The sequence below is a fragment of the Pantherophis guttatus genome, chromosome 1, assembly GCF_059756535.1.
Source record: "Pantherophis guttatus breed Tessera chromosome 1, ASM5975653v1, whole genome shotgun sequence".
In the NCBI taxonomy this organism is placed as follows: Eukaryota; Metazoa; Chordata; class Lepidosauria; order Squamata; family Colubridae; genus Pantherophis; species Pantherophis guttatus.
In genome coordinates this window covers 142,865,774-142,881,786 of record NC_142063.1, presented here as the reverse complement: position 1 = coordinate 142,881,786, position 16,013 = coordinate 142,865,774, and the positions used below count along the sequence as shown (strand labels likewise).

The following is a 16,013-nucleotide window of genomic DNA, read 5'->3' as shown; positions in this document are numbered from 1 at the left end:
GGTGTACAGCCAGATAAAAACATATAATACAAACATTAAAAACAATTAAAAGAAATATCTCTGTTTGGCCCCCAATTTAAAAAGACAAAACCAATTAAAATTATTAAAAGAATTTGTGGGAAACCCTAACTCCTCCGTTGCATTTATATCCAGGATGGCCTGAATGTTGATTCAAACAGCTTCTACGATTGCCTGAGCTTGAAAATGGGACCCTGCTTCCATGGCTAATGTCCTGCTTTGGAGACTCTGCTTTTATTTAAGGCGCTTCTTTGGGAAACTCTTTCCTGAGGTAAAGCGCTACAGGAAAGATCTGTAATACAAAACAAGGCGCGCACATCCAGGGCTTTACGGCCAAGGCGACCGCTGTATGGTGCCTTCCTATCCCCCAACTGCGAGGGGGTCTTAGGGAAAACTTCCGCGCCCACAGGCTGGGGTGGACGGGCGAGGCCTCGGGGCCAAGAGAGGCCAAAAGGCGTCGGCAGCAGATCAAAGAGGAAGCTCCAATCCCCTTATCTTCCCCTCCCCACTCCCTCCCTCCCTCCCTCCCCGCTGAACGCTGCTCGGCTTCACCGCCCCTCGAGCGCTTGGCGGGGACAGCGTGACGCGGCCGCTTTAAGGATTCCGCCGCTTCGGCAGCCAGCAGCGCCCCGAGCCGCCTCCAGCCCCACGCGCAGGAAGCTGCTCGGGCAGAAGCAGCGAACGCGGCCGGTTCCCGAGGCGCTCGGGGCAGCCCCCAGCATGTCCAAGCATCCCTCGTACGGCAAGAACGGGCTGGCCGACCCCATCTTCCAGGTAAGCTCCCGCTCCGCTTTTTCCGCGATGGTGGTCGGGTGGGTGAGCTCTGGATCGCCAGGCGCGCAGGCAAGCGGGCGGATCCGATCGGAGCCGCGAGCCGAGCATCCCTCGCCGTCCCCCGGGTTGGAATCCGGCCCCGTCGCTTTCTAGGCGCCGGTCGATCCTTCCCCCCCGGCCTGAGATCGGATCGATTTCCTCGGCTTCGTGCTCAAAGAGGGAAAGAAGCTGGGGGGGGGGATCGGTAAAAAAAAAAAGGGGGGGATGGCTGGGCGGGCTAAGCGTTAACCCGGGGTGGGGTGTCCCGATCTTGGGGCGCGACTTTGCCCATAACTTGCTTGCTGAAATGTGGGTTGCCTTCCCTCGCCTTTATTTACGCTCATCGTCGCTTTATTGTCTCTGCCGCCCGCTCCGCTCCGCCCCGTCGCCGCTGTTGCTCCCGCCCGCCTCCAGGGAAGCCGAGGCACGGCCACCCGGAGGAGCCGATTGAAGCGATCCGATGGCAGCACAACTTCCACCAGTTTCATCCTCCGGCAGGTAAGCCGCGCCGGGGAAAGGAACGGCCGCCGGCAGGAAGCCACCCCGTACGGGGAGGGGGCTGGGCGCGGGCGTCTGGTGCGCAGCCACCAAACTGTGGTGGCGACCCAGGAAAGTGGATGGCGGAGGCCGGCCTCCTCCTCCTTCTCCCGCGGCTGGTGCTTTTATTCCACACACACCTCTTCTTTCATGGAAGTGCCTTTTTTCCCCCCTTCCCCGGCTGGAGAGGATTGATGTGAGAAGGAAGGTTGTTGTACAAGCCTGCCTTCCCCAGCCTTCTTTTCCAAATGGTGATTTTTGCTAAAAGAAGAAGTGATGGGAGTTTCATGGGGAAAGTGATCTCCCGTCTTTTCCTTAATAAATGGGTGCACAATGCACAAAAGCTGGATCCGCTGTGCTTCCTCAACAGGGGGTTTGCTTGCTGCTCCTTCCGGCATCATTTTTGAAGAACAAATTCCCTCCTTTGACTGGCATTTGAATGGGCATGATCTGAAAGGAATCACGATTGGGGTTGTATGTGGCAGTGGACAGCTCAAGTGCAAATGCCTCCTCACCTGTAGGCGAGCATGACCTTTTTCAGCTAGGCAATCTGACTTCCATATCAATTTTCATGTTTCAATGTATTTATGGGAAGGCTGGCAATTCTCTATGGTTGTACTCTAAATTCTTTATGGCCCCGAGTGGCAGAGAATTTTAATCATTAGGGAAAGCACATTCCCACAATGACTTCTAGTAATCACTGCGGCTGCTGACTTTCTCTCACTTCTACATTTGCTTTTCCCTTGCAGTGATTAAATGTGTTTGTAGCAGAAAATTTGAGAACTAAACTGATAGTCACTTACCTGCTTGAGTTCTATAAACTCAAAACTCTAATATATTTTTTCACGTGGGCCAGATAAATGTTTCTACTCAACTTGTAATCTTTTCACTGTCATGTTTGGTCTGTTGAGAGAAAATTTGATCAGATTGAAGAAAGAGATCAAAATACAATCCTGGTCATTTTGGCATTTAATTGTGATCGGCATTCAGTTTGGAAATTCTTGATTTCATAATTAACTCTAGCACCTCTGATAAGCTAAAGGGAAAGAGCATCTCTGAACAAATTGAGGGACCATGTTCCTTGACTAGTGAATAACTTCTAACTCAGACAGTGAATAGACAAGTCAAAGGATATGATGTCCTCTTAGAACTGGAGACTTAGCTCTAAGTGCAGCTGATGAATGGCTTAATTTGGAAAATAAAAGTAACAATTCTGTCTAATGATTTGTAGGTATAAATCTGTATACAGAGTATAAATTTTACTATGGTTTAATAAATTTTATTATGGTTTTGGTTGATGGATATATATTTTTTCCAAGATGAGGGAAAGTTCCCTTGGTCTTCTGTGGATAGTTGTTTTCAAGGCATGAGGCACTGTCTTCATCTACTAAGTCTTAGATTGGAAACACTGATTAAAATCTAGTTTTAGAGATAAGAAAGATACATTTAGTTCTAAGGATGTACAAGAATTATTGACAGGAGTTGTAGCTAGAAAAAAGTTTGGTTCTATGGAGATTATCGGAAGACAGAAATAAGATACATGTCTTTACCCAACTGAGAGAAAGAACTAGAAATTAGTCTGGGCCCTTATATAGGATAGTTGTAGCATTTTCCCCTTATACTACAGACATTGTGGATTTTGGTTTCTTAACTCTTTCAATGTCTATTTTGCATGCTGCCACCCAAGAGCTTCCAGTTACTTTTAGCAGCTCCCTTCTTGGATTCTTCAAGCAGTGATAGAACATGTTAGATGTCCTGAATTGAACTAGGTCACATCCTGTTAGCTCCTTTCAGTGATACACTGAATATTATATTTAGACCTGCACCCAGGAGATTTCTTTGTTACTGCTTTGTGTTCCACAAATGTCTCAGAACACCTTCATGGGTAGCAAACCTGAGTGGGTGCATTTCTGTGTCGAATATATGCATTCTTGCCTTCCTCAGTGATTAATACTCTGAGCTCTGTAGAGCTTTTCAATTAAACAGCAGTTCCCCAATCTCGCTTGGCAATCCCCTTTTGAGACTAAAAGATGTTTCAGAAAAGGTTGAGAATATTAATGTAGGTCAGATGAAAAAAGTAAATTCTCTCTTGGGCATGCTTAATCTCTTGCATAAAATGGATATTCTTTGGAACAAATACCACAGTGTATCTGTGTGTGTGCCTTCGATACATGAGTTAATGTTCCATAGTGTATCTAGTCTAAGTTTAAAGAAACTTTTAGGGATTTCAATTGTTTTATATAGGAGAGTATGGTTCTAAAATGGTTTCACTGGTGTAACACAATGCTGCCATGTATACTATATGCTAGAAATCCTGTTTTTTTCAAAGGAACTTACTTCTAGATAATTATGGATGTCTCCATAGAAAGAACAGAGCACAATAACTGGTTGCTTGGTACCTACAGTATGGTTCCTCATTGTCCTGGGCAGTTGAAGATTGGGATGAGGGGTTTCCCAGATGCTTTTGCCTGCTAAACTCCATCTGAAATAACCTGATGGATAGGAGGAGAGTTCCCAGTAAAAACTGCTTTATGGAGCATGCCTTCCATCCTCCCTATTCATCAGCTGACACTTTCTTGTTTTGAGACAACAGTCTCCAGAGTGTTCTTCTCTGAAGTGCTATTCAGAGGAGTGCTTACTGTGAATTCCTGCTTTAATTTGGTGTTTCTTGCTGGTTAATAGCTGGAAGGTTTAACCAATGGCTTTGCATAACATGTACAGCACACCTAAAACATGTACTGCCAACTTTTTAGCAAATGAGAGCAAAGGCAGCATATGAATCAAGAATGGGAACAGGCCATTTAATTCCTACTCAGGATGGTGGGAGAATAAGATCTTTCTCTGTGCTCTGTTTCAATCATGACCTGTGAGGGCAAGGGAGGGAAATTTGATGGAAGCAATTGGACACCGGGCTTGTTTCTCCTCTAGTGACTTTTTAAAACAATCTAAGGAGTAAAAGTGAGCCAGTCCTTCCTGGGGTGTGTGAACTAATGGGAGGGATGAGAAGGAGAAGGAAAAGTAGCTAGAGAATGATGGGCCTAAAGGACTATCTTTTGGTCCGTGTCTTGACTGTCTCTCCCCACTTTATCCAGTTGAATTCCAGTCTGGAATATTCATGTGTGAATATTAGGTTGGCTCTACTTGAGATGCTGTCTTGCTCTAAATAGAATAATAATTCAGACTGTCACAGCAATTCAAGAGCTTTCATTTGGAAAATAACACTACTTCACATCCACTTGAAGCATTGAAGCAGGCTGACTTGATCTGGCTATCTGGTTTGATTCAGTGGAATGAATTCAGACTAGTTTTGAAGGGAGGGAGAGACCCAGAACCCTAAAGAGAAGCAGGCCTTCGGTTTGGTGTTTTGCTTCAATAGGCACTTCAGCTGACGTGTCATCAGATCAAAGGAGGCTTCACAATTCATACATCCCCAGTAAATATGAGCTTTTTCAACTGTCAAGGGTGCCTTCTGCAAGACCTCTGCAGAAGCAACTGCAGATGGACAAAGAAGTTCCTTTAGCATTATTTGCAATACGGATTTGAATTTTCTCTCTTCTTTTTCTTCCCAAATGCATAAAGAGGGAGTGAGAGCATTTAAAATTTCCTTTTAAAAATGCACCAGATAGAACCCGTCGTAAATCTACTTTGAAATCATGTTGTATAATTTAATAATTAATGCCTGGCGGTTTTTGTACAATAAAAATAGGAAATTAAGCATATATGCGGTGTATGCCGTCAAAGCTTCTGAACAATTCTCCCAATGAGATTCCAGGGAATAGAATGCTTGTTCAAATGTAGAAGGAGAGGTAAATTCTTCTATCCTCTGATTAAAAAATCAATATTCCTCTGCCCTTTTAAGGCCTGTTTTTCTATCCATGTAATAAAAGTATATAATAGCAATTTACATTTTTCAGTTTATTTTCCAAGCTGTTGGTGTATTGTTGTGATGGAATGTAGTTAGGAGGCGGATTACAAGGAGACAGGGTGCAGTCCAGAGGAGTAAGCAGCAACAGATATTATGTGTGAGAGAAAGAGGGTGAAGGCAGCCCCTCCTTAATATCCCCAGACTATATTGTAAGTTCAGCTAGTACTTACTATACGTCTGGCAAGATGTGGGGAAATCTGTAGGTGTGAAACAATGAAGAACTCAGCTTGGAAGAATCACCACCTGTCATTCTTGGTTTTTGAGCCTGACAGCTGTTCAAAAGTACATGTTCATTTCTCCCGCACCCGAAATCTGATGAGCTTTCCATGACAAAACTAATACGTGAAATAAATGTCTATCCAAAAGGGAGCCATTAAATAACATTTGACCATATCACACAAACCAGTGTGATTTTTCAAGTACCAATTTCCAACAATTAACTGAATCCATTCATGCATAAGAAGATGTCTCACAAGTGTTTTAAGACAAAGATGTATCCAATAAAGATAAGATAATACTTTGGTTGAATTAATTTTAAATCGATAGCAGAATGACACATTTTATGTCCAAAAAAATTATTTATTAATGTTCATGTTCACCAGATATTTCAGTTTCGTCTTCCATCTCTCCCTATGCTATTGAGCATCTAATTTATTGTAATCCAAAAATTTATAAATAACAATTTATGCATGCTGTTTTGTTAAAAAATAATAACAAACAGCTACATCTTCTGATGGATTCTAAGATCTTAAAGCCAGATGCCAGAAGGCGGTTTTAATTGACAGTTGCCTTGCTATTAGCAAGTATATACTTCCTACTCCTCATCTTTCATGATACATCTCTTAAATCATGCATCTTGTCACTCTGTGCAAGATAAAGTTTTGAAACAAAGGAGTATGAGGATAATACTGCTTTATACCTCTCTCTCTCTCTCTCTCTCCCTCTCTCCCTCCCTCCCTCTCTCTCCTTAAAAAGACATTAGATCAGCTTTCTAGTTTAGCAAAAGAAAAAACAATTATAATCCAGTTTAAAAATTCTCAAGGGAAAGAACATTTTGAAAGCATCAATAATTATAATATATTTTATCAAACAACTTCTCTGCATCCAATAAAATAATAACAGCAGGAATCATTTAAATTTGATGTTCAAAATTGCAAAATGTACTACAATCTAAAACTCAACTGTCAACCCATTCTCAAAAAATAATATTTAAGATCTACTTATCAATAAAACAGAACTATAATTTGACCAATATATATGATTTTAGCTAGTTTAGGAATTACGGTGATATAAACTTAATTGCAAGAACTTAATAAAGTACTAAAGTGAAACATGTTCTGATGTTAGTATTTTAAAGGATAAAGTATTTGTGACAGACAACATCATTCCAAATTACCTGGCTTTTGTGTTTTACCATTTGTTATGCTGCCAGGAATAGATCTAATTTATTCTGCTTAGATGGGCTTAGAATGTAACCCTATTCCTAGCAAAATTCAGTGGTGGAATAAAGGTCTAATTTTCCATGTAATATGTATATATTTTTTTCAAATCTTTGAGTACAGTTCTTAACATCTGAAAAATGTCTCCTGAAGAGTTATAGATGCAGTATATTTTTACCATCTTGAAATGTTAGAATAAAATTCTAAGCATGTTGCTACTTTAATCAATATGCTAAAACTTTCACTGATTTCCTTTTAGTACATCTTAACTGAATTTATAAAAAAAGGGTATGTTGCAACAGTCAAGTTTTTCATTTAAAGTCTGTCTATGGGGGTGTTGGGGGGATGGTAAAGAAAAGCTGAGGTGATAGACTGCATTTAGGAAAATGGAGCCTGAGCCCGTAGTAATGTATTATGCAGGGGTGAAATGCTATCGGTTCGCATTGATTCGGGCGAACCGGTAGTGATAAAAGCTACTGATTTGTCTGAACCGGTATTTCTGACAATCAGCTGTGCCGCGCGATTTAGATCCGCTAGAAAGAAGGAAATCCTGCTTTCTAGCGAATCTAAATCACGTGGCACAGCGTGCTTTTGGGGTGTACTATGCATGCGCGCACAATATGCTTTGGTCTGCACTGCACATGCATGTGCACCACACACATTTGGCATGCATCACGCATGCGCGGGCAGCAAACTGATGGCAATCTGCGAAGGATTTCACCACTGGTCTTATGGTGAAATGGATATTTTGTAATCGACCACTATCATGAAAGTTAGTTCTCACATGGTCACAAGCAAGCAACCAACCAGATATTTGATGAGGCTCTTACTCAAACAAGGAAAATATATTTCCTTTCATATATATATATATGTGTGTGTGTGTGTGTTTGTGTGAAAAAACTGGTCATATAAAATAGAAATAGATATTTCATAAATACCAGTTGCTCATTTTATATAACTTCATAGTTTTGTTACAATAAATCTACATATCTGAGTTTTCATGTTTTGGGAAATATATTCTTGTAACATTTTGCCTTACCAGTTAAGGTATGCCTGACAGCCATGCAGTTGGGTTGCCCCCGGTTTGGACCGGTTCACAAGAACCTGTAGTAAAACAGGTGGGAGGCCCCACCCACCGCCCTGGATGTTGTCATCGGCGACCTGCGCATGCGATCCCATTGCGAACTGGTAGTAAAGGTAAGTAGAACCCACTCCTGCAGCCATGCCCATCTTGCAGCCATTTTGTGAAAGTATAGGTAGTCCTCGACTTACAACAGTTCGTTTAGCGACCGTTCGAAGTTACAACGCCATTGAAAAAAAATGACTTATGAGTATTTTTCACACCTATGACAATTACAACATCCCCATGATTTATATTTAGTGTTTGACAGCTGGTTCACATTTATGACGGTTGCAGTGTCCTGGAGTCACATGATCCCCTTTTGCAAGCTTCTGACAAGCAAAGTCAATGGGGAAACCAGAATCACTTAACAACCCTGTTACTAACTCAACAACTCCAGTGATTCACTTAACAACTGTGGCAAGAAAGGTCGTAAAATGGGGGCAAAACTCACTTAACAAATTTGTCACTTAACAACATAAGTTTTTGGCTCAATTGTGGTCGTAAGTCGAGGACTACCTGTACTCTCAAAATTACTGATATTACTTCTAGCCCCCTGTTGAGGGTAAAACTTCCCTCTGCATAGTAGGCAACGGACCGGACAGCAAAGAGATACGTTGCTGGTTAAACACACAGATACTCACAGACTCTGAACGGTGAAAAAAAAACATTCTTTACTCTTAGTGAAAAAACAAACTTGGTTTCTCAAAACAATGATAACACGTCTTCGAATAATCACTCTCCACACAAAACATAGTTTGCTTACAGTTCTCTTCAGTCACACACAGTCCCTCTTCAGGAGATCAATCATCAAATAGCAGGAGCAGGAGCTCCCGGGCTTCCTGTCTACTTTTATGGCTGCCTGATAATAGCACAGCCAATCATTCTTCTTATATCATTTAAAGTCACAAACATAGTTTTTCTATATATTACCTACCCAACCGTAGGATAAATATCCAACACCCCCAAAGGTTGGAAGACTTTTTGTATGGAATGCTGCCCAGTAGGATCATCATCATTTCTCATATCTCTGAGACTGTGACACGGTGGAGTAATTTTCTAAGAGGCTGAGCTGTAGACACATTGTCATAATCATGATATGAAATGGCCCTTGAGTACAGATGGTATCATTGATAGGGAAGACTTTCTGATTTATGACATGTTTCAAGAAAAGCTAATGATTTGCATACTGTTTGGGACTCCTTTTTTCCAGCGGTGAGTTTTGTCTAAGCATATATATGGTCTCACAACTATTCTGCTGAGTTGGCTGTTCAGCATTTTTCTCTGCCGATGTGCTATCATTAATTGGGTGATAGTATTGCTCTGCAAAATTGGATTTCGGAGGATTATTGGCTGTTTTATATAAACGCCAACCAAGATTATGCGTGTAATGTTTTTAAAATTCAAGTTCCGCTAGAGAAAAAAAGCAGCAATAGCATGCTAGGTGTGTGGTCTGCAGAATTTAATGTAGCTGTTGATATCTATGATTGAATCCCGAATTTGGATATGCTAGTTTATGAGAAAGATTATATTTAGTTTATGAAACTATGAGGTCTATAATTTTTATTCACCAATCAAGCTGCTTTTAATTTTTATAAAAGTCGATCAGAGGGAAAACATTGCCTTGGGTGCTTTTCGTATTTGCTGAGTATTTATATTATCATATATTGTTCAGTATGTTTATTGTACTTGATACTTAACTTCCGAATGGTAAAATGCAATTTAATTGTTGAAAGAGTCTTAGAAAAGATGAGGGTTTTGACTTTTTTGTATAATCTTAATTTTACTTTTATTTCATTGTCCTCCTTTATTTCAGACAAAAATTCATATTCTTTGTCTGATATTTATTAGAGGTGTGCAAAAAAATTGAACCATTGAGGAATATTTAAACTTTGTATTAGTGAAAAGACTTCCCTTGCTGAGCTGAACATGCATGCATAGATTAGATTGAAAGGGACACATAAGCTGTTCAGCTTAACCTTTTGTGGTGGCACTTTTTCTACTGTTTTACAAAACATAATGACTGGAATGCCAAGGAGAGCAATACTCAAGGTTTTTTTTAGATGCTCTTTGAGGTGAATGCGTAAATGCAAATATCGTCAAAGGAAAGAAGGAGTAAAAGCAACAACCATGTGAAATTTATAGAATTATTTCAGAAGGAGAGTCATGTTAGGCTGTGGTAGTCAAAAAAAAAAAAAGTGTTACATTTTCTTTTCAAGCTAATCTTTATTAAAAAGATGTAAGTGTTCACACACTGTAACTCAATTCATCAGATGCTGGCTAATGAATTCCTAGATTTGGGAGGGAGGTACAGGTAGTCCTCGACTTACAACAGTTCACTCAGTGACAGTTTGAAGTTACAACAGCACTGAAAAAAAAATGACTTACGAGCATTTTTCACACTTATGACCATTGCAGCATTCCCATGGTCATGTGATTTACATTCGGATGCTTGACAACTGACTCACATTTATGACGGTTGTAGCGTCCTGGGGTCACGTGATCCCCTTTTGCAAGCTTCTGACAAGCAAAGTCATTGGGGAAGCCAGATTCACTTAACAACCATGTTATTAATTTAACAACTGCAGTGATTCACTTAAAACTGTGGCAAGAAAAGTTGTAAAACGGGGCAAAACTCACTTAACAAATTTCTCACTTAGCAACATAAATTTTGGACTCTGTTGCGGTTATAAGTTGAGGACTACCTGTATATGTCCCTACATGTCAAATATCCGACTTAGTGTCTAAAGTTTTGAGAAGTGATTTTGTTCTGACCTAGGCTCCCTTAAAAAGCAGGAAGCAGGAATTGGTCCCAGCAAAACCTCTTTTATTTACACGACTGTGAATTATTTTCATTCACAGTCAGCAAGGTTTGTCCAAACAGTTGTTCAAAGGAATATTTATCAACACACCTTAACTCGCTTGGCAAGCTGCCATGTAACTTGTTTCCAAACGCAGAGTAAGGCAAAACTTGGCACAGAGTCTCTTAGAGTCACAAACAGAACTTTACACTCTTGAAACTACTGAACGAACGAGTTGTTTCCTGCAAAAGCCCCCTCCCTGTTTGCTCCTCTTTTGTTTCCTATGGGAGGGGCCAATCATCTCCAAGGTGTGGCTTTACTCCTAAGTCGACCCTGCTTTCTGAGTTGTTCTTGTCTTCTGGTAGCTCTGTGCATGCGCACATTGGGAACAGGCTCCAGTTGTTCCTCTACCTCACTGCTGTCTGTCTCCCTCTCTGCCTCCAATGCAGAACCCTCGTCCGAGCTTTCCCCAGCCCCCAGGACTGGCCCATGTTCCTTCCCAACCTCCTCACTGTCTGACTCTGCTGCCAGCTCCAGTGGCCGCCAGTGGGCCACAACAGATTTGTCCTTGTCTCCTTGATAGATTTGGGAGAGAGTGACTGACCCAGGGTCACCCAGCTGGCCTTGTGCCTAATGCAGGACTAGAACTCATGGTCTCCTGGTTTCTAGTCTGGGCTTGCAATATATTAAAATCACATTGTGTTGCTGAGCTTTTCTGAGGTACGTTGAAATCCTTTTATATAGGTGAGTTCAGCAATCTGCTACTGTGTGATGCTGGTGCTATTTCTTTATTCTAAAAAGGCAACTTTGAACTATTTAACTGATATCCTGAGAGACTCAAAGGATCTGACATTGTTCGGGCTTCGCTTTGTGTCGTCATGTCAAATTTGCACCTATTAATTCTTTGCTGTAAACTCTGACCTGTTTCTGTAATGTAGAATCCAGAGGGAAAATGGATTTTCCCCTCCTCCGAACTCATATGCTTCTGCTGTGTGGGACTTCAACTCTCATAATTCCCAGCCAGCATTTTCAGTGCCCATGATGGCTAAGAAAGATTGGAGTTGCTGTCCAGCCTATCCAGTAGGTATCCATTTGGGAAGTGTGCATATTGAATTGCAGCCTCGGGCTGTCATTGAATTTCTCCTGAGATTAAAAGAAAACAATAATAATAAGATCTTTGTTTGTGTGTGTGTGTGTGGGGGGATGTATACAATTCTTTTCTATTACCCTATTTAACTGTGCTTTGTAACAAATGCTGTCCCATATGATGAAGTGCAAGGGAGAGTTTGCACTGCACAGGATTAAAAGGACTTTAAAACTGCAAAGATTATTGGATAACTAAATAATGCAAGATAACCAAGCAAGTTATCTCTTTTCTTGAATGGGAAGGGCTGTTTTGCCAGCTTGCTTAATCAGTTGCTGGTTCCAATTAAACCAATATCTAATTTGATCATGCTGGAAGCAGAGGAAATGGATTGAGAAACCCTTCCTTCCTGTGAAATTTTTGGCTGTTTTATTTTGAGACAATTGTATTAAAAATAACTCTTAGGTTTGGCATGTAGGAGGTGAGGAGAGTTCCAACTTCAAGAAAAGCCTCTGATATAGTGCACAGAAGCAATGGTTTCCTGCTCTTGCAGACTAACGGAAGTGACTCAGAAATCTCCAATTCTTTAGTTATTGAAATGCACTATTATGAAGGTTTCTCCTTGATTATTGATGATGGTGATGGTGGTGATGATGGACGATAGTAATGATCAGCCAGTACAGCAGTAGTTCCCAACCTTTTGGGCACCAGGGACCAGTTCCGTGGAAAACAATTTTTCCACAAATCAGTGGGTAGTGGTTTCATGCACTACCTAGATCCATGAACAGATGAAGCTTTGCCCAGTTCCTAATGGGCCCTGGACCAGGGGTTGGGAACCCCTGCAGTACAGAATGAAGGTCTTTTCATTGAGGATTAGGATCTATAATCTACCATGCTGTATAAACACACACACACACACACACGCAAAATTACAATCACATGCCCCACGTTCAGGCTACAAATATACATGCACAAAATACTTTTATTTGTGATCAAGGCCTCTGTCTCCTCTAGCATTCTTTAAATGGCATTCGTCCTTAGCTAAATCCTCCCTGTCAAAATAATTGATGAAAAGCTTGCCCTTATTTTCTTCTATCTTTGAAGCCAGAACAGTTGGAAAGACGAACAGAATCATGGCAGAGACCGGGTTTCTAAAATCCTGTTTTAGCCAGGATTTTGCAGAGGAGGATTTTAACTTGGTTGTACCTAACCCTGGGACTTCAGGTAATGACATCAGATGCAGTTGACCCATGGAGCTAGTAACCCTCTCTTGGTTCCTCCTAATCTGGGTCTAAGGAATCCTGCCAGTTGGTTAGCTCCAAATCATCTTGTCACTCTAGGGTTCTGTAAGTTAGTAATTTGCTCAATTAAGCTACCTCCATGCGCTGCATTCTCTTACATTTCACAAACTGTTCATTTCAAATTTTTCTTTCTACATGGTATCTTCTTACCCCTTATTTCAGGCCTTTACTGAATTCCTTACTTTTATTCTGCAAACCTCACCAGCAGCTGACACGGGCACCTATTCAGAGGTGGTATTCGGCAGGTTCTGAGCAGTTCTGGACAACCGGTAGCAGAAATTTTGAGTAGTTCGGAGAACCGGTAAATACCACCTCTGACTGGCCCCGCCCACATCTATTCTCTGCCTCCCGAGTCCCAGCTGATCAGGAGGAAATGGGGATTTTGCAGTAACCTTCCCCTGGAGTGGGGAGGGAATGGAGATTTTACAATATCCTTCCCCTGCTATGCCCACCAAGCCACGCCCACAGAACCGGTAGTAAAAAATTTTGAATCCCACCACTGTGTGACCTATTGTTAACAAAGAATGTTTGTAGGTGTGTGTCATTTTCATCTTTCCGGCGAAGGGATTTGGAGCTCTGTTTATAGAATGAGTTGCATGTATGAATTGTGGGCTTGATTCCTTCCCAGCTATTTTCTTTACTGAGATTTGCTGCTTTAATTAAAACGTGCTCTCCTGCCTGATCTGCGCTGAGCATATTTTGCTTTTTTATTTATGTTTTCAAAATCAGTTTAAGCTTTATTTTCTTCCAAGAACAGAGGTTAGGGCAAACAGGATTTTACTAAAATGAAAGAAATTGTAACATCTACATAATACACCCTTTTATACAAATTAACACCAGACTGTCACCATTATGGGATAGTCTTTCCTGACTTTTGAACTTCCAGATGTCATATTACATTTCCTATAATTTGCAGCCAACATGGCCTAATGCCTAATGTAATGTTGATTCTCATTGAGCAAAGCAATCAAAGGCTATTTTCCATTCTTCAAGTTATAAACTGGTTACGTGTTTCAGCTTTACATATAAGATACATAATGCGCATGTACATTGGTAGATACCTAATGTACTTTGACCAGGAGTGATCAGTAATTTGCATCTAGTTTTAATTCTTGAATCACTCTGGCAATGTTTATACTCTTTTAAAAGGTAATGCTATTTTCATGGCTCCTGGCAACAGTTTCTGTGTTGCCAACAGCAGAGACCAGCACTCAGATCAGATTTGGCACGTTTGATGTTCAACATTTTGATGTTACTGAATAAATGTTGGTAAAGCTCTGCCCGGAGGCTTTGCTAGAAAAGTTTTTTTTTTAAAAAAAAAAACCTATTCTCTATCCATCTTCATTTTTAATTTTTCACAGTAAGTGGAAGATTTAAAATAAAGATGTCTTTGAAAAAGTGGGAAATTCTTGTAATTTGGCAAGGGCGTATTGACAATTAAATCACTCTTTTTAGAACACCGGTAAATAAAGAAATTTTTATTTTAATATTTCATTGTTCATAATGGAAAGGTTGAGCCTGGAAGAAGCAGAAGCCACATTCAAAGGATTCAGCTCAGGAGTGAAATCCAGCAGGTTCTGACAGGTTCTGGAGAACTGGTAACAGAAATTTTGAGTAGTTTGGAGAACTGGCAAATACCACCTCAGTCTGGCCCCAGAGTGGGTGGGAATTGAAATTTTGCAATATCCTTCCCCTACCATGCCCACCAAGCCACACCACACCCACCAAGCCACGCCCACAGAACTGTAATAAAAAACTTCGGATTTCACCACTGATTCAGCTGTGTGTTAAGCAAACAAACCTTTTTCCAGAAAGTAGGAGAAAGGGAAGAAATTACACCTTTCTACGTAAATTGAGTTTAGTGTAGTAGTGAAGGCACCAGGCTAGAAACCAGGCGAATGAGAATTCTAGCCGTGCCTTAGGACAAAGCCAGCTGGGTGACTCTGGGCCTGTCACTCTCTCTCAGTCCTGGGGAGCAGACAAGGGCAAATCACTTCCGAAAATCACTTCCGAAAAACTTCCAAAAGCAGAAAAAACAATTGCTACCAATCTGCCTTCCATTGAGGACCTGTATACTGCACGAGTCAAAAAGAGGGCTGTGAAAATATTTACAGACCCCTCACATCCTGAACATAAACTATTTCAACTCCTACCCTCAAAACGACGCTATAGAGCACTGCACACCAGAACAACTAGACACAAGAACAGTTTTTTCCCGAATGCCATCACTCTGCTAAACAAATAATTCCCTCAACACTGTCAAACTATTTACTAAGTCTGCACTTCTATTAATCTTCTCATCATTCCCACCACCCATCTCCTTCCACTTATGACTGTATGACTGTAATTTTGTTGCTGGTATCCTTATGATTTATATTGATATTGTTTCCGGATTGCTTATTTGTACCCTATGACTATCATTAAGTGTTGTACCTTATGATTCTTGATGAACGTATCTTTTCTTTTATGTACACTGAGAGCATATGCACCAAGTCAGATTCCTTGTGTGTCCAATCACACTTGGCCAATAAAAAATTCTAATTCTAATTCTAAAAACCTTTCCAAGAAAAGTTCAGTCCAAACTGAAAAGTCCAAACAATTTTCAGGAATCAACAATGACTCACATATTCAAGATAGGCTGCTTGACCCATAGTGGTTTAGGATAACAGATTTGAGGGCAGGGAGATTATCAGGATGTTTGTGAAAACAATCATCTTCTTGTGATCAAACACAGGTAGTCCTCAAATTATGATCATAACTGAGCCCAACATTTATTTTGCTAAGTGAAACATTTGTTAAGTGAGTTTGGCCCATTTTACAAATTTTCTTGCCACAGTTGTTAAGTGAATCATTGCATTTGTTAGGTTAGTGAAATGGTTGTGAATCTGGATTCCCCATTGACTTTGCTTGTCAGAAGGTTGCAAAAGATGATCACATGACCCTAGGACACTGCAACTGTCATAAATATGAACCAG

At 40.9% G+C, this 16,013-nt stretch overlaps 1 protein-coding gene across 2 annotated transcripts in view; it reads left to right on the top strand.

Annotated features, from left to right (window-relative positions):
- The first annotated feature begins 410 nt into the window (after positions 1–410).
- Positions 411–16,013, top strand: part of CACNB4 (calcium voltage-gated channel auxiliary subunit beta 4) — a 128,595-nt gene continuing 112,992 nt past the window's right edge. The window contains exons 1-2 of one of the 2 annotated variants that reach the window (XM_034425050.3): positions 411–792; positions 1,246–1,329. In XM_034425050.3, coding sequence (XP_034280941.1) covers positions 739–792; positions 1,246–1,329 — 138 coding nt within the window. In that variant the 5' untranslated portion in view covers positions 411–738. The remainder of the gene's footprint in view (positions 793–1,245; positions 1,330–16,013) is intronic. The other variant, XR_004592580.3, reaches the window with a different exon arrangement.